The 27130-nt window shown below is 36.7% G+C and overlaps 1 protein-coding gene across 1 annotated transcript in view; it reads left to right on the forward strand.

The window, feature by feature from the left end:
* The first annotated feature begins 271 nt into the window (after positions 1-271).
* Positions 272-27130, forward strand: part of PDE1A (phosphodiesterase 1A) — a 144010-nt gene continuing 117151 nt past the window's right edge. Inside the window, exon 1 of the mRNA XM_053982276.1 lies at positions 272-446. Within this exon, the coding sequence (XP_053838251.1) occupies positions 343-446 (104 nt within the window). The 5' untranslated portion in view covers positions 272-342. The remainder of the gene's footprint in view (positions 447-27130) is intronic.

Consider the following 27130-nt stretch of genomic DNA (forward strand, 5'->3'; position numbering starts at 1 on the left):
TTGTGCTTCTGTGTGTATTCCTACAGCAGAAAAAGTGCATGAGAAAGGAGCTTGAGCAGTCAGTAGTATAAGTAGCTGGCTCTCCCATATGGATTAGACTTGTGAGGTCAGAGGAGCTGTGTGTACTTGCTCTGTGCTTGGGGGGGAAGAGTGGATTTGTCTGTCAAAGTGAATAGCGATTCAGGCAGGATCGTCCCTCAGCTGTTGTAATTCTGATGTGTTTTGCTATGACAGCAGCTACTGTCTAACATGCGTGGATCTTCTGAAATTTGTAGTGGACTAAGGACTGCTTTTACTTGCTGCTGAGCCTGACTGTAACTGTATCGCTGTAGGACGATAACGATGGGGGCTCGAGCGACAGAAACAACTCGGGAACTGGAAAGCGCCTCTGTACAGTACCAAATAGGAGGACATGCAGAGAAAATGTGGCAACGACTCAAAGGAATGTGAGTAGCTTGTCTCCTTGGCTTTTGTTCTGTTCCTTGGGAAAGATAATTTTCTTCTGTTTGTTAAAATGTGTAATTAGCAAACGGGAGACTTATCTTTAAGCTGTGAACAGTATTTGCTCCCACAATACAGTACATCGTTCTGGTTTACGACGGTACTTAGATTAATGTCAGACTCTCTATCAGGTTCAGTCATCTCATTTAAAAGGTGTATAATAAGTGAGAGTTATTATCCAAATTGAAATGCAGGTAAGTCCTTCCAAGTTAGCACTTCAATATCTCTGATATGATTTTGTAAATGTTATCTTCAGAATCAGCATTTCTGGAGCTGTTTCATCATTGTTGTCAGTATGTATGGGTAAGTATATTATTACAATTATATAGGAAGAAGTAATACTTTGCCTTTAAGACTGAAGGTAAAGAATTCTATTTTAAAAGGTGCTTAGCTATTAGGAAGCTGCTGTGCCTGGTTTTTGTCAATTATTTTGGTGTTCAATAATGCTAGAAACTATTTGAAGGAGTATTTGAGGGGACCACTGTGTATCTGCTGTGTCTAATTCACTGCTCTCAAATGCAATTTTCATTTCAGTGCAAATGATCGGTAAATAACCATCTGCAACCTGTCAGAGGGAAAGTCTATCAAACTAGTGCATCCTAAACCCCTCAAATGTCAACATCTCCTTTTCAGTATTTGCCAGGTTTTTGATCTGAAAGCTGATGTCAGGATTTACAAATAAATACATGTTATACTTATTGAAGCAAAGAAATGGCACTATTATTTTTGCTGGGAAGATTTGTAATCCTGTGTTTCTAAAGGTATTCCATGGATGCTAAACAGTGCCTCAGCTGTTGAAGGTAAACAGGTTATTTAAGTGTGGAGGATTAGATGTGTCAGCTATGGCACTGCCTGTTTCCCCTGTGCATTGGGTAGAGACTCAAACTGGCTGTGGGGAAGGGGATTTCCACCATCTGCTTTCTTTAAAGAGGAATTGGTTTGCTTGATTGGAAAGTCACTTTTCAGGTGTGGCCAGGGATTTATCACAACTTCTCTGTGATACGCTTTTGAATATTTGCTCTGAATCCTATCATCACTCTGTTTAAGACACTTTGGGAAAAATGTCCCTATAAAACCTCCAAAGTGTACACAGCAGAGCAAATATTTTGATTATTTGATGATGTCACACATTTTGCCTCTGAGTTTCTGCTATCAAAGTCCTCCATCAATCTGTGCAGATTTCTATTTGTGTAGGGTCTTAGCTGCTGTTTCTGTTCTATAAGTTCTCTGTCACCACTAGACTCTTGGGTTGAAACGTTTCCTTTCAGCTACCTCTGGAATGGTATCATTAAACAAACTAATGCAAATAACTAAACATTGGTGACACTCAGTACAAGAGCTCCAGGAAATAAGGTTTATGCTTCTTTAGGAGTAGTTAAAATGATATTTCGAATTTGTGATGTATCGATATAAAATTGAGCTTACCTGTTTGGAAATTATGCACCTTTCACAGGTTGGTGCCAACCTCATTATTGTTGTGACAAGATGATGCTAAAATACTTGTATTAAAAAAAAAACAACAACAGGTTATATTATTAGATATGTGCTCAGCTGACTGTTTTTCAGACTTACCAATGGTTTCATTTTAATTATTCACTAGTCAATTGGAAATCACTGATTAGTCAATATTATGAACATTGTGCGGGGAAATTTCAAAGAATTGAAATTTTCGGAGCAGATATCTGGGCTCACTGTATAGTATAAGCATCAATCATTAAGGAAAAGGATTCATTTTGTTGGTGAGCAGATATCAAAGGATATCTGAAGATATATACAGGTTCTTTGTAGATATATACATATCTCTATATGTAGATATATACATATATCTATATGTATATCTACATATAGAAGCATGTTTATATATGGTAGGGGAGAGGGACAGATAAGTGGAACTGCCAGATAATCTGATTTGGGAATAATTCTTTTATAAACAGTCAGGAGAATTGTTTCATCTTAGAGATGGGAACTGTTAATGTAACTACATATGATGCCAAATTATTGAGCTTTTAAAGTAGAGTGCAGTAGTATATTTACACTGAAGTCAGGACTTCATGGTTTGAATTATGAAGCTGAATCTGTTCTTGCTGATAGAGTCCACAGACCTACATAATTTTCATGTGATGTCAACACCGTTTTACGGTATTTTGCCAATCAAGAGTGCTGATTATCTTCTTGCAAGCAGGTCACTATTTCTGAAAGAACACTGGATTTAACTTAGGTAACTATCTGAATAGTGTTCAAAAGTTGTATAATAGACCCTTACTTAAAATCAGCTTTAATTTTGTTAGTGTTACATATTTTTTCACAAAAGACTTCTAATTAAAAATTTGGCAGCAGAAGTCCATTTAACCTCGTATGTCTTGGAGTATTTTTGTTCTTGGCTTGTTGGTTTTTTTCAATTATTTTTATGAAATAGAGACTATTCTAGAAGATAGCTTTAAGTGCATTCAGCTCACCTAAGTGAAAATCCTTATTTGAATGCCCAATAAGACAAGCTGTCTACTGTGGAAGCTTGAATGAAAGGGCCTTTTTATAGGTTTTCTATTCTATAGGCTTTCATAGATCTTGCTAACCTAAGTGTTGCAATAAAGGCTGGGATGTGTGGAATAAAATTAAAATTATATATAACTTCTTTGGTTTATGGTGCTTTACAGCCAAGCTCTTACTTTTGTATGGCAAGTAAAAATTCCACTCTGTTTTCCTTACACTGGAATTGCAGCAGTGCTGCAACCAATGACATTATCTGTTAGAGAAGATATTAATTTGAATTTCATAACTTGATCCTTAGCATTGGTGCTGATTTTATTGATGCCTGAATGTATAAAACACAAGCTCAGTGGAACAAGATGTGTGAAAGAGTCATGTAAATTTCTGTCTTGACTGTAGCTTCTGTTTTTTTAATTAAGATATTTTTAGTATGCAGACTGCAAGTTTCTAATGCTTTGTAGTTCATGGAGAAAGCAAAAACAAATAACAAGGAAAACAGCTAAATAACTCATATAATAGTGTGGCTTTTATAATTCTCTGTTATGCAGAAGAATAAAAACAAAAGCCATTCAAGGCACTGCAGGAGCTCCAGCTGCCTGACTGAAGGGGAATGTTGTATACCTTCCACTTCAAAAAACACCTTGTCACAGCCCAGCCAAGGAGCTCCTTCTCAGCCTGTTTAAGTGACACCAATTGCACCTTTTCTCCCACAAACTTTCATTCTCTATTGGATGGAATCTTTAGACAGTAAATAAGTCTCCAGCTTAAATGTATTGTGGTGTCAATAGATCCAGATTATTTGCTGCCTAGGAGAGTTTGTCTTCCACTGCTGATAGACCATACTAGGGAGCTCAGAAAGAAAAACTGCTTTTTAAAATCATTTTGATTTGGAATGCAGAGAGTCAGGTTTAAAGCAGAGGTCTTTATGCTTACTGGCCTTGCAGTGTTTGGTATTCTCCTTAATCTGCACATAGACTTGACTTTGTATTGTTCCTCAGTGTGTGAAACCGTGTGCTGTCTGTTTAAGGTCTGGCTTTTTGCCACTTCACTCAATGTCAATGCAGAACAGCCAGACATCTCCCCCACCACCTTTTTTTTTATTTTGCAAGTAGACAGTAGACATCTTAGATACCTTTGCAAATTGCTTCTACTATCTTCATCACTGCTGGACATAGTATTAGGGGTAGGCTCCCTTTCTGAGCTTTGAGTTCATTAGTGAGTAAATAACTTGATTTTTATAAATATCTGTATTTGCTATAGCTGTCTCTATTTGGCCAGAAAAATGTCTGAATGGGAAAAGTTAAAGTCCAAGGTTCCAGGAATTTGGGGACTTGAAATTCACATGTGGTTACTATGGACTATTTTATGAAATTTTTACTGCTTTAAAATAAGAATGTGTTGTTGCCATCACTGGTTAAAACTAATTTGTGCTAACTTGTATGGCAAAAGGGATTTGGAAAACAGTCATAAGCTTCTTTCCTTACCTCTTTCCCTTTCTTTTCCTCAACATTCAACATAAGAGACCCTGATTTTTGCAGGAAGGAGAGTCTAAAATGTTTTAGGTACTAAAAGGGACTGACGTGCGCAGCCAGTTTGCTGATCCTACAATGCTGCAGAGACAAATTGCATGCACACACAGTTTGTAAAGACAAAAAGAGGCCTTAGCCACTGATTTGGGGAAATTTGGCTTGATGTCAAAGAAAGTAGAAGAATAGCTTCCTGTGCACCTGCTAAATTATCAGAAGATAGGATTCTTTTAAAGGCATTGAATAGAATCCAGATTAGCAGCCTAGTTAGGTCTAAAACAGACTAGAATGGGTAATTTTATTTTGAGAACAGTCATTCCTTCACTAGGTCCATGGATACTGGTGGAAGAGCAGTAGAACAGTTTCCAGATATGACAGAGGTCTTTCTTTTTCCAGGTTGCTTATTTAGATTTTATTTTGTACTGTGTGTCATGTTTGCTTATTGCCCTTGTTTCTATGGTCTATTTGCCTCAACTGTGGTAGTTCAGTAAAGCTTAACTGAAGAGATTATCAAAATAGAACATATTATGATATAAAGATTTATAAATTTGTGAGTACTGAACAAACAAAAAGAGAAGAGATAGAATTACAGGTGCATACCTATGGTAAAAAGTAGCAAGATAGATTTTTCACTTACTGCTAACTACATCAGGAACAAATGGGTATATAGTTCAAGGAGTTTTTACTTGTAATGTTACCTATTTTTACTTTCTTGTAATGTGAAAACTTTCCTATAAAGTCATAAGCTCTTAAAAGTAAGAAAAATGACAGGTATTTTTAAGGGGACTTTAAGTAAAATTGAACTTGATTTCAGAAATGCTCTGAACAAAAAATGGAAGGTATATGGTGATGTACCTGTTGGTTGATATGTATCTCATGAGTGCTATAATTACAGTAAGAATAGTTTCATTATAAAATGTGAACAGCTTCTTTTGCATTTGAAAGCAAAGTCTGTTTCTGCACCTGAGTAGTCAGGTAAACAATTTATAATGATAACTTTGTAGCTTATAAATATGTATCTAATTGAATGTAATATGACAAATTTCAAATTTTCAATAAGTCTAGATTTTTAGCTACTTAACATTAGGAATTTAAAGAGCTTTTATATACCGTCATATTATTTTACTGTTAGAAAGGTATTTTCATTATTATCATATAGATAATAAGCATAGAATTAATTTTCAGGTTCATCCTATTCTTTTCTTTCAATTTCTGGCATGTACCAATGCTGTGGATGGTTTAGAATAAATGCTGATCTTCCAGTTTACTGTGAGTCGGTGAATTGCTGTGCTTATAGGAAGCTGTACTTGATTGCAAACTGAAGGAGTGGTGCACAAACCACAATTTGCCTATGATACCAGTAAGAACAGCAGCAGTGTTTTTACAGGTGTCTCAAAATAATACAATAAAATACTGAGATTCCCCATTAGAGCTTTAAATGAACATGTTCATACATCCCTCACATATGTGTCCAATTAAAATTAAGTATTATATCTAAGGACAATGGAAAGGAGATTAAGGATAACATTTTATGAAGCTGACTACTAAACTGCAATTAAATCTATATATTCTGTATTTTTTTAGCTTAGACATCTGACTCTACTTATGCTACACCTGAGACTTCTAAAATTTCCTAAAAGATACTTTCTGTGGCTATTCACCTTATAAGTGTTCTATTCAGATCTCTGCTTAGAAAGAGATTGTATATCACTGACTACACAAATAATGACTTTCCTCTTATTTTGAACTCCTGCCAACTCCTTGTGCAGGGGTCCTTGATTGCTGACCAGTTTTTATAAACATTTCTTTAAAAACTTCATTCTGTAATTTAGCTGTTGCATACTGAAGCCTGCCACAGTTTCTCAGAGCTATGGGTCAAAACCTCAGAGTTCCTATGGCTCTCCTACATGTAACTCCCAGGTTCTGCTCCACCTCCACAACAGAGTGAAGTCAAAATATCTGGATAGGAGGAAAAAAAGGCCTTTTGTCTTGCTAATTATATAGAGTTAGAAAAATGCAAATGCCTAAATACTGAAATTACATAGTTACCAGTGGAAGTTATAATAAAAATAGGCATTCACTTCATACATCTGAAAGAGAAACATAACCTCAGGTTTATGAAAATTGTGCCTGACAGAATTTTTCCTGGAAGATGTCAAAATAATTGTTTAGGGGTGAACCCATATAGTACTGTTCCATTTTGTTTGTGTTTTCTTTCTGATCTGGCTTACTCCTGGTATAATCTCTGGAGGAGGGCTAGAACAAAACAGTTGCAATTATTTCCGCTGCCATTTACTGGAGACTATTTGACAAATAAGATTGCAAAAAAGGTGTAAGATCTACTATGGTAGTGAGTTCTCTCGTGCTACTGCATTGTATCTAACATGAAAGGTTTATTTTTGTCAAAACCCCCCTCCAGACATTCAAAGCCTTCCAAAAGGAAGGAAAATAACCAACTAACCAACCAGCTGAGGACCAAATGGGCTAAGCTTGATCCACAGACTGCACAGTGAGAGAGTTCTTTGCAGCTTCTCAGGCAACAGCAGGTATTTGAATTTTTGCTTTTCCTTTACTGCCTTCCCATACAATTTCATGACATGAGGTCACCAATGCAATTTGTGGAACTTTTAAAACAAGGCTTCATAAAGGGGATCTATAGAGCCAGTCAGAACTTAATACAAAGTAAATCCTTTCATTTTACTAGGGAGATGGGGAAAACTGAGCAGTTGTGACTAAAAGGAGAGAAAATTGCACTCTGCTGTGGTTAAGGGAAGCTAAACAGAAATTGAGTACATCACTTATAAAGTTACAGCTGACAATGAAATGACTCAGTTTTCACAGTCCATAAAGCTTTGCAATTAGTCAGGCAGCGCTGCAGACTGAAGAAGCCAGCCTTCTCCCTGACCTCTCTTATCTTCTACAAAAATGTTTAGACTTGTAAAGAACTACTACATTCAGTTTCTGTTAGAGGCTGCAGCTGGTCACATTTCCTGAATACATATATGCAAGGAACAGTGATTTTAAAGGAGTATCTGACTTGCTCCTAAAAGCTTGTGTGATTCTGACTGTTGGCCAGCATATGTAATTTCATTTGTGAAGTGAAATGCTGTTAACATGATGTTGCATTTATTCCTGTGGATTCTGCTAGAAACATGATTTCCAAAGTGGTTGGTTTTCTGTGAGTGGAGTGAATTTGTCAGATATATCATCCCTAAAAGGTGACCATTTTCTGCAGGTACCGTGGATGAAGGGGTCTCCCACAATCCATTCTTGATTCCCAACTCTCATTGCTTACTCCATGCTCTCTTTTAGCTGTTCTAGTGTGACTGGTTTTGATACCACCCAGGGATTTCTTCTGTGGTAAAAACAGCTATAACTTTTTATTTTTTTTCCTTACTATAAACTTAATTTTTATCAGTTCCTAGGCTGAATTCCCTCTGTGTTTTCACACCTAGTTACATCCTTACAATAGAGAGAGTTGTCTGAGGCTAGGACTACCTGAAGTTAAAGGAGATGGTCTCACTTGAGCAGTTCTCTAAGAAAACAATCATGGTCTTGCATCTAAGTCCTTGGTTCTATGGTATTGTAAATCCCTTGCTAGGGTACCTAGTCTTGTATCAAAACATGACAGAAAATGGTGATCCAATATGAACTTCTTCTGAGGGTTCAATTTTGTTTTTGAAAGGCTAACTTTGAACTAGCAGGTTTTATGAAGATCAAGTAGGGCCCACGTCACTCCAGAGTTATGATGCACAGATAACATCTGTGCTTTTGTAGCCTACAAATAGCTGGCCTGAAAGAAGGCCAGTATAAACATCTATGTTGTGTGCTTGGGCTAATTCAGGACAATTGTAATCATTTATTTGCACCTCAGCTGAATCAGTGAAATACTGCTAGGTAATCTATAACCAGCAGTTACAGAACTGTATTCTAAACCCCCCTGAGCCTATTGTTTGCCTTGGATCTATAAAGGCCTTTGCCACTGCTGGCAATATCTCGTGGATCTGCAAATCAAAAGAAAAGCTGAAAAGTGGTTTATTAGAATTTTTATTCTTGAAGTGAATGATCTGAGAATGAGTACTCATTAGCTGCAATTGTGCTGTTTATGATCTGTACACGAAGCTGGACTGTAATGAGATTTAGTATGGTTTATTTTGAATGAGTAAGAGAAGTATGTTCATCTGAGTCAGTGACGTGAAATGACAAAAAACATTCCTAAGTTGCTTGTCTCTTTGACAATTTATGCAAATATGTCTGATTTTAGACGTTCCAGAAAAGCCAGTATACCTTGAGGTATCATGTGCTGGAAAACATTAAAATAACATGGATGTTAAAGCTTTGCTTGTTTCAGGATTAGCAGTTCTATAAATATTGCTCCAATGTTAAAAAATAAAAAGGGCTTTTTCTTGTCTTCTTCACTGATCTCATGTTTGTAGTCATTATCATTTAGCATTTTTGCATGATTTTGTTGCTATGTATTTAATAAGACTTTCAGAATAAGAGACGGTTGACTTCCAGCCGTTCAACCCTCCAAGCACAATGCAGATATTATTTGAAGCAGTGTTATTTAACTGGGAGCGACCTCAAGGAAGATGTTTGTCTGTGCAAGTGCAAGTGCTTGTGCTCCTTTATCTATTGTTTGACATTGGCTGCAGTTTGTTTGACCCAACTATTCTCCAGACTTTTGGCGCCCCAGGAAAACAAGTAGCCTCCATAAATATTATGGAGACATTCAATTGTTGTGAATTTCTCTGATAAATAATGTTTGAAGGCAGCTACATTTGAATGGTTCACTGTTAGTGTAATTTATGCTAGAGTAAAGAACAAACTGCTGGGTAGAATTTACTTCTTTTTTCAGTTGTTCTACAATACAGAACTGTTCTGCCTGGGAAATTTGAAATTAAAGAAGTTTTTTTTTTTTCTTCTGTGTTGTCTGCAGAATTTATTGAAGAATTAACATCTAACATCATGGTTACCTGCTGTTATATATTTTGTATTTTTACTTACTGTGTTTTGAATAGTTTGTTTATTTTTGGCTTTGAATAGTTCATTTTTTTGTTTTGTTTTTATTTTGCGATACCTTGAACACCTCTTAGTGTAATTCTCTAGCTTTCTTTTGCCATTTTACTAAAGACTTGATGAAGGTTTGAGTATTTTTCTTCTAAACTGAAGATTTTTTATTTATATTACTTTCTTTCCTAATCTCAAATACATTCACTTAAGATAACTCAGATACCTGTTTGTCAGAAATGCCAAATATACCAGGCTCAGCTGGAGCTGCAAATTGTTGTCCCTTTTGACAGCTCCTTTATATCTTCAGTGTGTGATTTTCTGATGCACAGGCAACTGCACTGCAAAAAGCCTTACAGCATTGGCATTAATTTCCATTAGGATGGGCTGGAATGCAGAATTCCTGCTCTGAAGAATACATAAAAAATCCTTGGAAAAGGCCACCAAGATTAAAAGCTCAGAAGAATGATTATTCTGAAATGTCTAAAAAACTTCGAATGAGTATCTTTCTGACTTTTCAACTTCCAAACCCTTAAACTGGAGTGGCAGCAACCTGATTACTTGAAAGCCGCCTGTCCTAGTCCCTGTGCTGCAAAGATGACCTGAGCTCTGAGCAATCCAGAGGAATAGTTACTTACAGTCAGGAAATCTCTGAAATAGATATAATTTTATAAGTTGTGCATGAAATCTGAAATTTTCCTTTGGAGAAGTTAAATTATAGAATTACTGACCAACTCTGATTTACTTATTTTCAGCTTAACTAGAAAGACCTTGGATTTTATAGGCAATTGAAAATTGGATGTTTCTCTTTCACAGAAAACTACTGAAGTCTCAGAGAAGGTTCTATGTTTCAATAGCTACCAAGACATGCTCACCAGCCATAATTCAGTTAAAATTTACAGACCACGTTTATCTGTAATAGTAAGACAGAGATCACCTTTTCCATGGCATATTCTGCTGTGAAAAGAAATCCCTATTTTAGTATAGTATCCTCCTTGAACAGACATTATGGGTCTTCATTCTAAATAATTGGAACAAAGTTGAGACTTCGAATTAATTTACCTGTGAGTATTTGAAATTTGTCTCCATCTCTTAATGCAATGGATGTCTTTTGTGCCTTTAACACATATTATATATATCTGGCACGTTATTATACCATGCTGGAAAGTGTTGAGTCCTTGTTTCTGTCCTGAAGACTCCTCAGAACTGCCAAACCATCTTGATTTATTGAGTGAAACAGTACACTTGCCTCTGGAAGGAAAACTGCACGATAGACAGTATTAGAGTGGTGTGTGTAAAAGGAGTGGAAAAAAAAAATATTCAAAATAAGTCTATTTCTACTGCATCTGATTGTTGTAAATTTTGTTCTTAACTTAAAATGTGATAAATAGAAAATTTGGCTTATTTTGACCTTTGGATTTTGAAGTTCCTTTCTAAGCAGATTGATTTAATACTGCTTGTTTCTCTAAAATATTTAAAAATATTTGTCAAAGACATGTCAAAATGAAGAATGGTAATAACATACACATATAAATAGTTTAGTGATAATTGTGAGAAAGCTTTGCCTTCAAGAGAGAAATATTTAATTATAGTTTTAGTTATTTTCTTGGGTAGTTTAGTTAGCCATTTTCTACTTTGTGTGAGCTACACAACAAAATGGGATTCCCTCTCCACTTGATTGATAGAAAATCCCTACTGTTCCAGAAACATTTAAATATGTAATGTTTAGAAGTAACTAGACATGAAAGTGTTAAAACGTTTTGTTTCCATACACTTATAAACCTATATGAGTAATTGTATTCCTGGCTTTGTAGTTAAAAAAAAGCTTGATGCATACCTAGTGACTTCTTGGTAAGAAATAAAAAATTGGCAATGTGTTTCCGTGAAAGAGAAACTACATTTCCAAGAATGCCAAATGGACAACTCATGAACACTTGGGGCCTAGACCTTATGATCCTTAATTCTAGTTTAATATACTCAACCTTTCCCTTTTCCTTCAGCACTGATGAAGGTGATGAATGGGGTTCATATGCTGTATGAAATGAACATTGTCTAGAAGAAAAATGGTTTGTCTTTATGGCAGGTAGAGACAAACGTTTTGAATATGATTGTACAAAAACTGCAAATCTGTTTCTAGAGCTAGATACAAGGTAAACACAGGATTCTGAGCATCCCAAATGATTGTGGGATTTGTGAGAGTTTATAGCTCAATCCAAATTTTGAGTTAGTTCTATCACTGTGAGAGCCCAAACCAAAGCTTGTGTTAACACAGTGGAGCCTTTTAGAAGACTAAATTGTAATAGATGTAATAAACTTGGTCATTATGTCTACTGATATCAAAAGAAAAAATAAGAATGGTACTAGAATTCTTAAAGAAAAGCTTGCTTTGATTTAGTGCTTTAACAAGAACAAATGTGCCCTGGAGATTTTAATATTATCAATTCCTGAAAAAAATAGTTGGCTCTGGTGGACTTAAGCCATATGGAGCCAGCTCTGTAATCTATTTTTCTGTCTTGACTTACAATCAGCTTTGACCAGATAAATTCTGGATACAGGAGACAGTTAACTTTCTCTTAGAATGAGGTCATATTTAGCCTTCCAGTACTGTGCTCATCTCCTCTGTAAGACAAAGACCTGCATCCAAAATGCTGTGTTTATAATATAAAAGTATCCTTATGCTCCTGCAGAAGTTCAAAGCAAAATGTAGAGTGGAGAATGAGTTAATGAAAGTATATAATTTCCTATGAGTTTTAGCTAAGACTTTTTAGTTTAAAAGTTCAGAATATTCTCATCATCAGTTCAATACTAAAATCATCTTGGTTTAAGAGAGAAGGACTCAGAAGTTGCAGAATTCTTGAATTGTGTTACTATTTGGGGAAACACAGTTATTAGCAAAATTTGATTTTTAAATGCTTTTCAATATTTATATATCAAATGCAATCTCAAAAGCATTTTTAGGTTGAATGATCAAAGGAATAGCATGAAACTTTATGCTTCAATTTCTACATCAGCTTTGATAGAGGAAGGGGAAGAATCTCAGGAAAAGGTAAAATTCATATTGGTTTTAGAGATTAATTGTATTCTTTTCATTCCCAGTAATGAAAAACAGTATTGCAGCTTTACATATGGTGGCTGAATTGAAATAGACTAAAAAAATCCTGTGTAAAGCTCTATAATGGCAATGTAAAGTGACAACAGATGTGATTTCTCACACTAAAATGCATTCTTATCATTTGACAATGATTCTCATTATGATGATACTCCTGGCATGGAACTGAAATTTTTCTACATTGTACAAGCTATATCAAATGTCTTTAGCTGGCAACTATGCTTTACTGAAGGTGGCAGAGTACCACATGTATGGGATAAATTCTAGCTTTCTATATGGGTGTGATTACAAAAATCTACGTATGATGCTTCACTTCTGAAAATTAGTTGATGATTTTCACAAAAGGGCTGCTGCATAATGTAATTCTGAATCTCAGCAAGAAGTACTTCATGGCCCAGCTATGGCTCTATTTGTTCAGTCATCTGCTTTTATTCAGTCTATTATGATCTATAATATTTAAATGCACTCCAGTTCCTGGCTGTATTGGGGTTTTGTGGTTCAGTCTGAAAATTCTTTAGATTTACATGACTGCAGTTCAGAGATGTAAGAAAATTTCAAGATCCAACAATCAATTTTTCCTTCAGGTACAATGTATGTTTTACTACAGATTTTTCTGAAACAAACAGTATGAAAAGGATTTGGGGTTTTTGAATGAGTAATAGAAAAGATGTGTAGTAGTTTTTGAGGAATTAAGATAACAATCTTGAAGTTGTGTCTGTAGACCGTAGAACTTCAGCCTGTGATTTCTCAATCCAGTCAATAATCAAATAAAATTATCCTGCTTCTGGTCTCACTTAAACCAGCATAATTGGACCTATTGAATTACAACACAATAAATGAGACCTCAAAACAGATTTACTTTATTGTGACAAAAGAGCACAGTATTTCATGGATGCAGTGGAATTTGGCTAAGGTTATTGGTAATTCCTTTTTATGAACACTGGGCTATGTCAAGCATGTTATAGTTTTCAGAGTTAATTCTTATTGGATATGATTCTTATTTTCTTAATTTGTAAGTGAACGAATCACATGATAGAAGGATTCCCTGAGCTACCTTTTTATTCCCTTTTTTTTCCCCTTCTGCCAGGGGAAAGAAATATGTTTACCTCCCTTTGTCTATCACTTGGCTGCTGCTATAGTAGTAACACAGAAACAGATTGCACTGAATTTGCTATTTATTGCTCTGATTTTGGATTTTTGCCACACTCACTAATGAGCTATGTTTTTGCAGATTGACAAATTAAGGATGGGCTCCTCAGCTCACATGCATTCAATTGTATCCCAGTTTGTCATTAAATTTATTTTTAACAATAAAATCAGCAGATTGTAATTTGTATTACAATTATCACAAATAGATCTCACCACGTTTAATGCAATTGTGAAGCTTTGACAGTGCAGACGAGGGGAGTTAGACCTTGAAAGAAAAAACAGTTGCACAGCATCTAAAATTTTATCTTGGCACTTTTTCTGTAGTGATTTGGGGAATGGGAACAGCGGAGAAGGGAGGGGACAATTTTATCTAATAACATCCCCACTCAAACCAAATAATTACATTGCATTCCTTTCTATGAGCATGACAGGCACAAGACTGGACAGTATTTGGCATAGTAGTAGAAGTATCTACCACATTAAGTGATGAAGTCTTAAATGTTGTGCTTGCATTTTTATGGGTAGCTGGATTCTCAGTATACACTCATCACTTCTAAAAGTGTTTAATGAAAGTTAGAAATTTTGTTTTTTCTTTGTTGAGTTGCCTCAGAGGAAAATGTCAGAAGCACAAAAGCCTTTGTTGCTTCACTTCATGATTAAATACAGCCTTCCCTATTGAAAGAACTCTTTTATTTTGCATTATTATCCTGTTACAAAATGTCTATTCCCATCACAAATATTTCAGTTTCCCCATTCTTCCCTTCATAATTAACACTGAAAGCCTAACATTGTGAGGCTAGAAGCTGCCATTTCTTCATGTGCAAAGATTTAAACTCAGCAGTTACATATGTAAAAGAGATGTTTTACTCAGTAAACTATCACATTACCAAAAGTAGACTACTAATAAGCAAATGTAGGCTTCTATTTTTAATTTAAATTTCATTATCCACAAGGCATCAAGACCTACATAGGTAATTGCAACTACCCAGACTGTTTTATCTTTGTAAATGGGTTATGAAACTGAAAATGAGGAAAAGTGTTATCTGGGAAACAATATATTTTCAATTATAGTGAAGTGATTATACAATTGTAACAATTCTATTCAGGCCTTTGTTCTTCATTGGAAAGTAGCTTTTATTCTGTTCACATTAACACTTTTCTAAAAGATTAAGTAATCTTAAAAAGGTCACATTTATACTGGGAAAAATTAACACCAGAAATTATCTTACTTAACTGTGGCAGCTTCAGTTCACAGCTTTGAATTCAGTGACATCTGCTTGCTTCAATAGTCAAGCTATTTTCTTCTCACTTACTTCCACAATCTTTTTTGGAAAGAAGAGTTACCTTTAATCCAGATTGTTTGTAGGAATCCACATAATTTCAAGGATCTGCCTTACTGGCACAGTTTGATGGATAATGGATGTGGCATGGAATAGGAATAAGCTCTCAGAGCTGGGGTGTAAGTATTAATTCACAGTCATAACTGATGTACTGAGAAATGAAATCCCTAAATTGTATCAAAAAGATTTTCCCTCAGTGAAGCTGAAAACCACAAGGAAATGTTATGCCAGTACTGTTCACGGCAAATCCAGTGCTGAAGCACTGTTTAAAAAACCATGAGATTGCTTCCCTCCCCCAGCACAAGTGGAACAATAGAAAACACAGAATCAAAGATGCAGTGCTTTATATTTGCTTGGCACCATGCTAACTTAATCAAGAATGAACTTGCTCAAGGATTTTTTCCATAGAAATAGGACAACAAGCCATTCTGGTACCACTCCCAGGGTATGACTCACAAAGAGAAAGCAGCAGAGAAAGACAGTGGTTTTTTTTCCTTTTATGAAACCACTCACTTCCCTGCAAGGTTATGCACTTGTTTTTGTTTTTAAATGTGTTACTTTGATTATTTTCCTATTGATGTTTGAAAAATTAGTCTTAAAGATGATGTCAGTGTTGATGGACATTTTTGCTGAAAGATGGATGCTACATTCTGTGTTTGGTCACTTCACTGCAATGTGAAATCCTGACATGAATGCAAGTTCTTGCAGCTCCTTGCCAAAATTAGTTTGTTCTAGCAAAACAGACCAAATTATACCAATAAATTTTCTCTCATCATTCATTCATTAGCAGAAAGAAGGATTGTGATGCGCAAGGCTTCTCTTGGTAGTTAAGGTGCTTCTCACTCAAGCCAGACCCAAAAGCTAGATTTTCACTTCATGTTTTTAGTCAGCTTCTTAAAAATATACTTAGAAACTCTGAGAGGGATTTTTTGTCCTGCTTGTTACAGGTTGCAAATTCATGAAGTTACATTAAGTTGCAGTTACTTGGTAAAATTAGGACATTACTTCACATTCTTGTTACTGACATGTCTCCTGTCTGCTGAAATTCATTATCACAGAATCATGGAATAGGTGAGATTGGAAGGGACCAGACATCTGGTCCAACCTCTAGGGCCCTTCTCAAGCAGGGAACATGGCACCAGATTGTATCCAGATGATTCTTGAATATCTCCAGTGAGAGAGACTCCACAACCCATGGATGATCTGTTCCAGTGCTTGGTCAACTACACAGTAAAGAAATTCTTCCTCATGTTCAGTGCATTAGTTTCTGCCCATTGCCTCTTATCCTATTGCTCAGCATCACTGAGAAGAGCCAGGCTCCATCCTCTGGGCATTCTCCCTTCAGATATGGGCAGACACTGATGAGGTCTCCTTTTAGTCACCTCTTCTCAAGGCTGAACAGGCCCAGCTCTCAACCTTTCCTCATAATAGAGATACTCCAGCTCCTTAATCAACTTTGTTGTCATCCTCTGGACTCTCTCCAGGAGCTCTGTGTCTCTCTTGTGAGCTCTGTGTCTCTCTTTTGAGCCCCTCTCTCTTAGGAGCCCAGAACTGGACACAGCACTCCAGATGTGCCTCACCAGGGCTGAGCAGTGGGGCACGATTTCCTCCCTCCACCTGCTGGCAATGCTCTTCCCAATGCACCCCAGGATCCCATTGGCCTTCTTGGCCACAGGGGCTCACTGATGGCTCAGGAACAGCTTATTGTTCACCAGGACCCCCAGGTCCTTTCCCACAGAGCTGCTCCAGCAGCCCAGTCCCAGCCTGTGCTGGTGTGTGGGGCTGTTCCTCCCCAGATGTGGCACCCTGTGCTCACCTTTGGGGAATTTCAGAAGGCTCCTCCCTGCCCATCTCTCCACCCTGTCAGGGTCCTTTGAAGGGCTGCACAGAACTCGGGGGGATCAGCCGCTCCTTGCAGCGAACCTGCTCAGGAGGCATCTGCCCCTTCATGCAAGGCACTGATGAATAATGGGCCCAGTATTGAACCTTGGGGGACTCCAAGGCATCCAACGAGACCCTGTGCCACTGTTCAGCCAGTTCTCAATACACCTCACTGTCCTCTCACCCAGTCCACACTTCCTGAGTTGGCCTGTGAGGATGTGGTGAGAGACAGTGCTGACAGCCTTGCTGAAGTCAAGGTCCACTGCTCTCCCCTCCTCCACCCAGGTGATTTTGACAGTACTGCTTATACTGCCTACATATACTGCAATCAAACAACTTCTCAAACATTTCACATTGGTTTTTTGAGCTCTACTATCACAAATAATTTAATGTATTGGGGACTATTAATAAAACACTTATTATTTTGAAAGGAAGAGTGAACTAGTACCTGGCCTAGAATAAAGGCTTAGTTCTTAGTTTCAATTAATTCCATTTTGGTCATATCACTGACCACAACTTGTTTTGCTAACAAGGGTTTCTTTTAACACTTCATCTCAGAGAAAGAGGCTGAAGTAACATAAATGACTTTTGGTACTGATGGGCTTCTTAAACACCAGAATCTGATAAACTTCATACATTTCAGATAAGCATATGTTAATGGGGCTTTGTGAAATGTGCACTTTTGGGGTGGATGGCTCATAGCTATTTCTTTGCAAGAGTACAAGTATTAAAAAAGTATTTCAAAGGAATAGTTAAAAAAAATAGAGTAAGGGAAATGTGTTTTGGAAACATGAATTTTCTTCATCTCTAGTCCTGCTCATCTGCACTTTTCGATTATTCAGTGTTTCCCCTGATATGTGCCTGCATGACAGTTCATTTATATGAACTAACTTCTGAGGTCTCTGAAATCCAGAGTCACCTGTAGAACTGATTAAATGCTAAAATCTCCATCCCATAAAAAATGTTAAATTCTGTATACCTCTTACTGGATTGTAAATGGTTTCGACGTTGGAAAGTCCATTAATCTTTTACTTATGTGTTATGCAATCAGTTCATCTGGGAAGTCAGTAAGGCAAATGATTATTGATTAGTTCAGGTGATTTATTCTAATGGGACCTGCCCAAGTCCACCCTGAGTGGGAGTGCTGTCTTGTTAAAGATGACGATATGCAGGGGGAGCAAGTTCTGAAACCTCCCCTCGCGCTCTTTGCTCCAGCCTCCAAACAACAGATTCTGGATAGTGGCCAGACTTGGAAAGTAAGTCTATAGGGTTCACAAAAATAGTATTTTAGTCTGATATTTCCTGATCTGCTTACAAAGACAGTCTTTGCAGTAGGGAGTTTTTGTAGTGGTTATATGTGGGTGCACCACAACCTTCCACCCTCTGCATACTCCCGTAGACTTCCATCTCATTAATGTCTAGCTATTAATTGCATGTGTCTGTGAACAATGATGGCTTCAAGCACTAAGCTGTCAATATGACTTTCCCAGATGAACATCTGAGTAGGCGTAAATGTCATGATAAGCATGCTGCCTTCATGGATCACAGAAAGTTATTACCTCCGTTTTGCTGATTCTTATGTAACTGTACTTCTGGCTGATAAAGTAGAATAAATAGTTTTTATTTTTCATAGTCAGCTATGTTAAATATATATATACAAAATCTGTCAAAATTCCTCTTACTGATTAGTGGTATTTTTTCCTTCCAAATCTGACTGATACTTTTTCCCATATTCTTACTTAGATGAACTTGAATGCTTTCAAGAATTTTGGTACTCAAGGGTTATATACACCAATATCAATTCAAGTCATCAACACCAATTTGCCCTCAGAAACCATGGAGAAAGAAATTAATTGAATAATTCCATTTACTTTAAGAAAAGTAAGAATAATCTTTAGAGGTAGCATGACTGCATGCCCCTGATAAAAATGTATCTGAGGGTCTGGACTCATCCACGCTTTTGGAAAGCTATAATAAATTTAAAACCTAGTATTTATATTTGTTTTGGTATTTTCTTTTTCTGTGAGTGTTCCAAATTGGAATAGCGTCGGAACTATAATAAATAGCGGGAAAATTATATAAAATTATGGCATGAAATTGATACTTTAGACAAAACTGGAGATGCCCTTCAAAAGTAGAGGAATGCAATCTCCACAGTTAAGACCAGTATTGTTAATATAGAATAGCACAGAAATATATTTTGTAGCAAAAAAAAACCCCAAAACCCAAATGAAAACCAGCATGATCAGTAAGCTCCTGTAAAAGCACATGTTATTATTAATTACTGTACAGCATGTGAAAAGATTTAGAGTTTCTTGGGCTCTGTCCTCTGGGCTGTTTAGGTTCCAGGCTGCTGCTGTAGCTGATGGGCTGCTCTGTTAGTGGTGCTTCTCCCTGTGAGTTCAAGTCTGACATATGTGATGAAATGCAGAATACTGATAATTAGAAAAGAAAACCAAAACCCAGAGCTTAAATGCAAGATGTTTGAGGAATTTATATGTGAATATACAGGCTGCCAGTACTCATTTTATATAGCATTTACTGCTACTCCAAGCAGACACTTTAAAATAAGTTCTTTATTGTAATTTTGTGTGGGGTTTTTGTGTCAGGGTCAGGAGCTTGAAATTTCTAATCTCTTGTTAGACCAGTGCATGAAAAAAACCAAGCAATGCTGCCTGCTACTTTTAATCCTTTCAGAGAGCTTCTTTTCAGTGGCAGTTGCAGAATATGAATGTGAAAATGTTTAAACCAAATGTTCCCTAGGCATCTCTCAGTGTCCATGTGATCCCCAGTGCTTAAAGGCTTTCAGAAAATCATGGAAACAAAAGTATTTCTTATATCTTAATACTTTGTAAAAGGTAGCACTGATTTTGTCTATTAATGCAATTGAATTAAATAGAAAATGCTCCTTTGCTTCCATTTAACTGTTCTAAATCAAAGTTTCTAAACATTCTTTTGTTCTACCTCAGTGAAGAGCATAGTTGTGTGCAGGGCATAAGAAACTATGCTTGGGAGTGACTGATGGTTGTTGATGAAATCTCAGACAAAATAGAGAAACAAAGGTTGAACTTCTAGGAAGTAATCAAGATGTTTAAGTGCCTAAACCTGAGCTTTGGATGGACTTTAATGAGGCTTTTAATAAGGCTTTTGATACTCTTGCCTCAATATGTGGTGCTAATAAATTCCACCATTACATGATTCTGCTTGGATAATGGACACAACACTAATTATTTTACTGAAGTATCCATTTGTCACAAGAAACAAATGCAATCTGCTGTTGTCTTCTTACCCATTCTCCTCTTCTTAGGTCCATTTACATGTGTCTGTGTTTCTGCAGATCTTTCATCATAACTCATAGCTTAAAACTCCTCAGAGTTCTTGTTCAGCAGTTTTTTCCTAGTGTTTTATTTCAAGTTTTCTCCCCATACCAGTGTGGAAAGTTTAACAGTCTGGCAGTTTAAGCAGAGTCTCATTTTTCTGTTTTAACAGAACTGTGTGTCTGTTTTAACCCTTGGTCTGGAAAAAAAAATGCTGCAGCTTTTTGGGCATGTGCCAAAATAAAAAAGGAAGAGTGCCAAGTTCTTAGTTTTAAAATAAGACCAGCAAAAGTGTATGAAATGATTCATCACTTCCTGGCAAGTGTAATTATCACTGCAGTCACCAATCTCTATCTACTTGCATCCTTGAAAGAGGTGCTAAATGTTACTGTAAGTTCCAAAAGTTATTGTTTCAACTGAATCAACAAAAAAAAAAAAAAAAAAAAAAAAAAAAAAAAAAAAAAAAAAAAAGAGAGCATCACAGGTATGTGCTGTAAACAGGAAATGATGCTGATCTCTGGGATTCTCAGAGCTGCCTTCCTTTAGATTGGCCTGCAAGAAATGTGTCACATTTCACAGCAGTGTAAAGATGGAATATGTTGAGTTTACAGTAGTGGCTATACCAAGGAAAGTATTTCAACTGGTTTAGCTATTGTTTGTCATTGTTGGAACCTGACTGCTCAAATTTGAAACCAGTTCCACATCTTATCTGGGCATTTATTCATTGCCTAGACTGGGACATTAGAGATATAGTAATTATGTTTAGTATTCAGCTCATGTACTTTTTTTTTTTTTTTTACACAGTTTAAGCAAATCACGTGTAGCTTCACTCCTGTAGATGCTCCCTGGCCATTACCTATAACCAAAGAATCTTATTTTGACAAGGTATAGTTGTAATTTCTCTGTATTTTGAACCTCATAAAAATGACTCAAAGCATAATTGATTCTGCCTATAAGTAAATTGGGATGTGGGATGCATTCTCACCAGTCACTGCCTAAAATCTAAAACAAAAATCAGACTTGGTAACATATCAGCGTACTCATTTCTCACATAACATATGTTGTGAGATCTCTGGGGTAGCAATGAGCTTTTTTGTTCTGTTTGTATAGCAACTACACAGATGGTCTTTATCTACCACTGGCAAATTTGGGTAGTATCACAGCAAACAAATGTTTAAAATACATTGTTTAAAAGTTTTGCAGTACATGAAATTTTTTTCCAAGTTGTTATGAATTATTTCTGTGTCAGTGAAAAGTTTTTGCCTTACAAATTAATGCTGTTATTTAGTTCTTCAGCATTTATTTTTTGCATGTCACTTAACCTCTGCACATAACCAGGGGATTGGTGCAGAGCTGCCTTTATTCTCCAGATCCTGTGGCATTCAGCTCTAGCTGAGGGTCTCTCTTGTGACCTTGTGTTGTTGTATGTTAGAATCAAAGCCTTCCCATCCTGAAATGCTACTAAAAATGGAGGAATCCAGTGGTGTGTAACAAAAGAAATATTGAGAGCAGCAGAAAGGGAGGAGGAAATTACTTCAGTGGAAGTAGTAAGGGAGGGAAAAGACCTAAAAATCTCCAGAAGTGATAGCTGTGGAATGGCCACAACTCACACCATCTAAATTCCTCCCATCACTTTGCCCAGCTGTTGGTTAGTTATGTTAGGACAAAACAGAATTTCAAATTCAGTTTCAGCTTTAGAATAACTGAATTTATTGGCTGTCCAGGAGGACTGTGTCAAAGAGTATATACTTTTCAACACTTTTACACCAGGAGTATAAATGGATATTTTGTGTATTTGAATGTTCTATTTAGAATCTTGGATTTACCTTTTCATGGTATCAGAAAGCGCTGGAGATGGAAGTAGATTTCATTTCTCGATTTACATTAGAGTAATTAGGTAGCTGGGAAGGGTGCCAAACACCTTCTATGCATCAACATATTCTTTAGAGTCCAGATTAGTTATCTTTGACTGTTTCAGGAAACCTGTATGAAGCTGACTTGGGAAATTCCAGTACTCTTTCTCCTTACTCTTCCCTCAGTCAAAGATGCCCGTGAAGAGTCCTTTAAGAAGCTGAATCAGGATACCCTGCTTTAGTTATGTGTTTGCAACTTAAGGGCAGTTATTCACAGAAACATTCTTGCATTGTAATGTTGCTTAACTTGAAAGATTGCATTGTGCTGATGAGAAAGGGTAAGTAGGTTTGCTGAACTCCAGATTGGACTGAAGATGCTTCTTCGTTAAAATGAAGATAATGTGTATGCAACAAATTACATGTATCCCTATGGCTTAGTCAGTCAGACTGGTCAAGTATAGTGGCCTTTTCCAAGGTTCTTTAGTGTTTCTCGCTGTGTTTTGAAGGTTTATTTGCATTCCTGACTGACTGAGCAAGTGTCTGATATCGTCAATAGGGTTTGTCAGCAAGTTGGCAGAATGTTAGTTTTCCTTTCTTGGCACAGATAACATTAAGAAGTTTATCAGGGAATATTATGCAGACTCAAAATCTGTCAAAAGTATGAATGACAGTGTGACAGAAACCACCTGCACAGCTCATGATATTCTCGGATCAAAGTAGCAGCAGGAAATCACTGCAGTATTCCAAATAGTAAGTATGGTTTTGTAACAAGGCAGAAGTCTTGAGAGCAAGTAGATATTTACTTTTTGTCACTTTAAAGTAGTTCCTTCAAGCTTGTATGAAAGGACATGCTTGACTGTGTGGCAAGTGCTAGTAAAAAATAGTGAGTTACATAGCCACAAATTAACAAGATCTGTCTGAAACTAGAGCACCTGCTATATAACAGGGACAAAAAAAGATACTACTAGATTTGACTGCATAGGAAAGGGATTTTAGAAGAAGCTGTTGCTACTGAGAAAGAATACCTAGTGTTTGCAAGCACTTTAAGTCCATAAAGTAAAACAGCTTTTGAAGGGAAGAAATTTCACCAGCTCTCAGTACTAGAACTTAGACTGTCTGAGTTGAAAGTGACCTGTCCAAGATCATGTCCATGGACTCATGAAAAGCTCAGGGCTTTTAGATTCCAGCCCAGACTCTTATCTGTCAGTCCATGCTGTTTACATTTGTATAAAAAGGAAAAATAACCAGGTTATTTTTGCCATTAATCTACTTTAAATGCCACTTATATCACTTAACAAAGGACGTTCTGTGAAGTTGATCACTTCACCATTGCTTCCACCATCGATACGGCATAAGTGTGCGAGGCTTTATATAGTATTAGCAATAACAAGCTAAATTTCTCTAAGTTAGAATTGAAACTGCCTAGTATGCATTCAGATGTCTGTTCAATGTCACACTTTAGATTAATGTGAGAAAAATTGTGAAGATAATTTATTTACCACTCATGATGCATGTAAGTTACCAAGGTGGCTTTGTAGTTGGGAAATACCCAGTTTATATTTAAATTTTAGTTGTCAACATCACTTTAGATAGAGTCTAAGGAAGGATCATTCCTTAAAATAGTTTCCAATAGAAGGATATTTTCCTGCAAATTTCAAGATGTGATTTTGATACTAGTTGGTTGAAATTAGAGTGCAAAGATGATCTGTTTGCTGTGTGGTGGCTTTGCCTTTCAGACATAGTTTTTCCACAGCTGTGGTCACTGTGAATGAATACAGTGACTTCATCACCTTTTGTTCTCTGATTCCTTGAGAAACATATCCATATAATTGGTTTTAGGGCTCAGAGCAATTTCTAAGAATCATACACTGGCTGTAAAGTACATTTGGCAAAGAATTATCGAAGGTCAGAATAGAAAGGTGTTTCCATGGCTCTGAAGACCTCTGACATGGGTGCATTTTTGTTCTTTAATTTGCAATAATATTAACTTATAGCAAGACCTGTAAATACAGTGAGAGACAAATTAGAATTCAAATTATCCTGAAATGCAATGAAATTATCATCCCTTTGCCATGTTTATGTGGCAGTAATCAGCTGTACAAATATATGATGGGGTTAAACTAGCTGCACTGCAATACCATGGAAAAGGATCTGGGAGGCAATCACAAACTTGAACAATAGTAAAGTGTCCTGCTGTTATGAAAACAAGTAAAATATCATGCTGGGAGATAAAATCTCTGCTAGTGCTTGTGAAAACTGACACAGTCATCTCACTTCTGCTGTTCATGCATCTCTTTCCAAACAGTGATCATTGTCTTGGCTTGTATTATTTCTCTTGGTTGCAAAACACTATTTATGTATCCCATTTTGAGCTCCACATGTCCAACAAAGTGCTGTTCTTGAGAGGCTTTGTACTCTTTTTTGTCTTTACAATATCAACCTGAAATGCAAAGTGTTCTTTATTTGCAAAGCAAACTTCTGAAGAGCAAATGCAGTATTTCAGCCATATCATTCTGAGATATTTGTCCCAGATCATCACAGTATTTTGTTTAGTTTTTGGGGGTTTTTTTGTTTGTTTGTTTGTTTGTTTGTTTTTGTTTTGTTTTGTTTTGTTTTGTTTTCAGGGAACCAGACTGCATTTGTTTGTGTTAATGAGTGATTGGGTCTTCCCCTTTTTTATTCTTTTCAAGAATAGGTGTTTGCATTTTTAAAATTTCCAGTTTTAGATGGAGTGCAATTTTCTTCAGCATCTGCAAATACAGTTTCATAGTGTCATTATTTGATCTAACAGGAACATGCTGAGATGTGAAGTGTATCAGAGCCAGGTATTCTAAGAACTAAATTTACTTTCTGACTTATTTCCTCATGGCTGGCAGCCATTGCTGGAAGAGACTAACAAAGCATTTTTTAAATCTGCAATTATTCCTGGTGTTTCCAAAAAGCTGCAGGTCTCTGTGAGTTTTCAGTGGCTCCCTTCTTGCAGTCACGTTTCTTGCATTTGATACCCTGAGTCACTTGGAAGCCAATTCATCATTATCCTGATCACTATTCCTCCATGGCTATGTAACATGAGCTTCTGCATGGCACAGTCACTGAATGTCCTGTGAATCTCTCCCTGAAGATATGGTTCCCCAAACCAGAAAAATCCAAATCACAAAAACTATGATTTCCACAGGGGATACAACAGACAGATATCATCAGAAATAGAAAGCAACATGGTTTTATATAGAGATGCTACTGGCATTTCCTTGGTCTTCCCTGTGTTTTCTTTTCTAAACATGGTCACACCAAACAGCCTTAGCAGAATTGACCTGAGTAGCCCATGACATTTTCCTTAGGCTACATGATTTTGTGAAATATTTTTCTTAACCGTGGTTTATGAGCTGGTCTGTATAATAACACTAAAAGAATTATTTCCTAAAGGTTGAAAAGTGTAATGGAAGAATTCATAGAACTAATCTGGATAAAGAGATAATTAAATTGCATTGATCCAAGTGAAAAAAAATTGTAGATGTACTTGAAATTTTACTGACAAATATCCTGTGCACACAGATGCTCAGCTGTGTAGAATCAGAATAAAAGCCAAACTCATAAGTGCCTCATGCTTTAAGAAAGGCTGCTAAATGGACAATTATATTTTAGCACCTGTCATACAGTCATTATTTATAACAAGCTCATTTCATTTTACATGCTATTTAAGTGCTCACCATTGTTAAATACTTTCTTGTTTATATGTATCTTTAGGGTAAAGTTGCTTCACTGAACCAAACCAGAATCATTCTATATAATTTAATTTAAAGTCTTTAACGTACTATAGTAGCCTTGCAAAAAATATTGTGGGTTACTTCAAATAAAACTGAGGAACGAGAGCATTTGTATCAATCCGAACACAGGAATTAATGGCACACAAGACGTTCAAGCAATGAGCACCAAGAAATTGAAAAGCAGTATCAGGGAAAAGTCAAAACAGTCTGCACTGTTTGCAGTGAGGCACAGGGTGCTGGCAGGGGAGCATTGGCCACTACAGGGTTGCTTTGACCTGTGCCTGGTTATCTCAGTCTAAGGCTTGCAGAAGATCCTGTGTAAGGGCCCTGCTCAGGGCTCTTCTCTAACATTTGGGTTTCTGAGCTGTGCTAGTGCTGCCATCAGGCTCTATGGTGTATCATGGCTGATATTGCTGTTACTTAAAAGGGTGTAATTCCCCACTTGGAAAATTGAAGTACACTTTGATAATATATCTGGAAAAATATTGACAGGTAATACCCAAATTCAGGACTCTTGGGCATGCAAAGTTTTAAAATTCAGTGGAAAGTATGTTTTCCCATAACTTCAAGAGCCCCAAAACCTGTTTCTTTAAAGAAATAGAAATAGTTTCTTCCTAAGTCTATCTCAAAGTGAACATTTTATTTTCTACTGCAGTTGTCCTGATTCGTTAAGACCTATCAAAACTTCATAGGTCTGTTTGTTGGGAGTGTGATTTACCCGTAAAACAAATTTAATAAATATTGCTCCATCTGCTCCTTGAGGATCACACTGACAGTGAGTTAGTCATAGTGAATGCTACTGACATCAGTGGGACCAGTGTTAACAACAGCTTCTCTCCATAGTGAATGAAAGATGATCTGTTTTTCAAAATGTTCAAGATGAGACTTTTGCAATTCATGGTGGGAAATATTGAAGTAATTAAATTTGTTTAACTGTGTTGATTATCCTTAATGAATTACAATTACAACTCCAGGCCATGCTACAGGCTGGGAGTAGAGTGGCTGGAAATCTGCCCAGCAGAAAAGGACCTGGGGATGCTGGTTGACAGCAGATGAACATGAGCCAGTGTGTGCCCAGTGGCTGCCCAGGTGAGTGCCATCCTGGCATGCATCAGGAATACTGTGGGCAGTAGGACCAGGGCAGTGATTGTCCCCCTGTAACCAGCACTGGTGGTGCCACATCTTGAGTCCTG

Source organism: Vidua macroura, chromosome 7 (genome assembly GCF_024509145.1).
Source record: "Vidua macroura isolate BioBank_ID:100142 chromosome 7, ASM2450914v1, whole genome shotgun sequence".
In the NCBI taxonomy this organism is placed as follows: domain Eukaryota; kingdom Metazoa; phylum Chordata; class Aves; order Passeriformes; family Viduidae; genus Vidua; species Vidua macroura.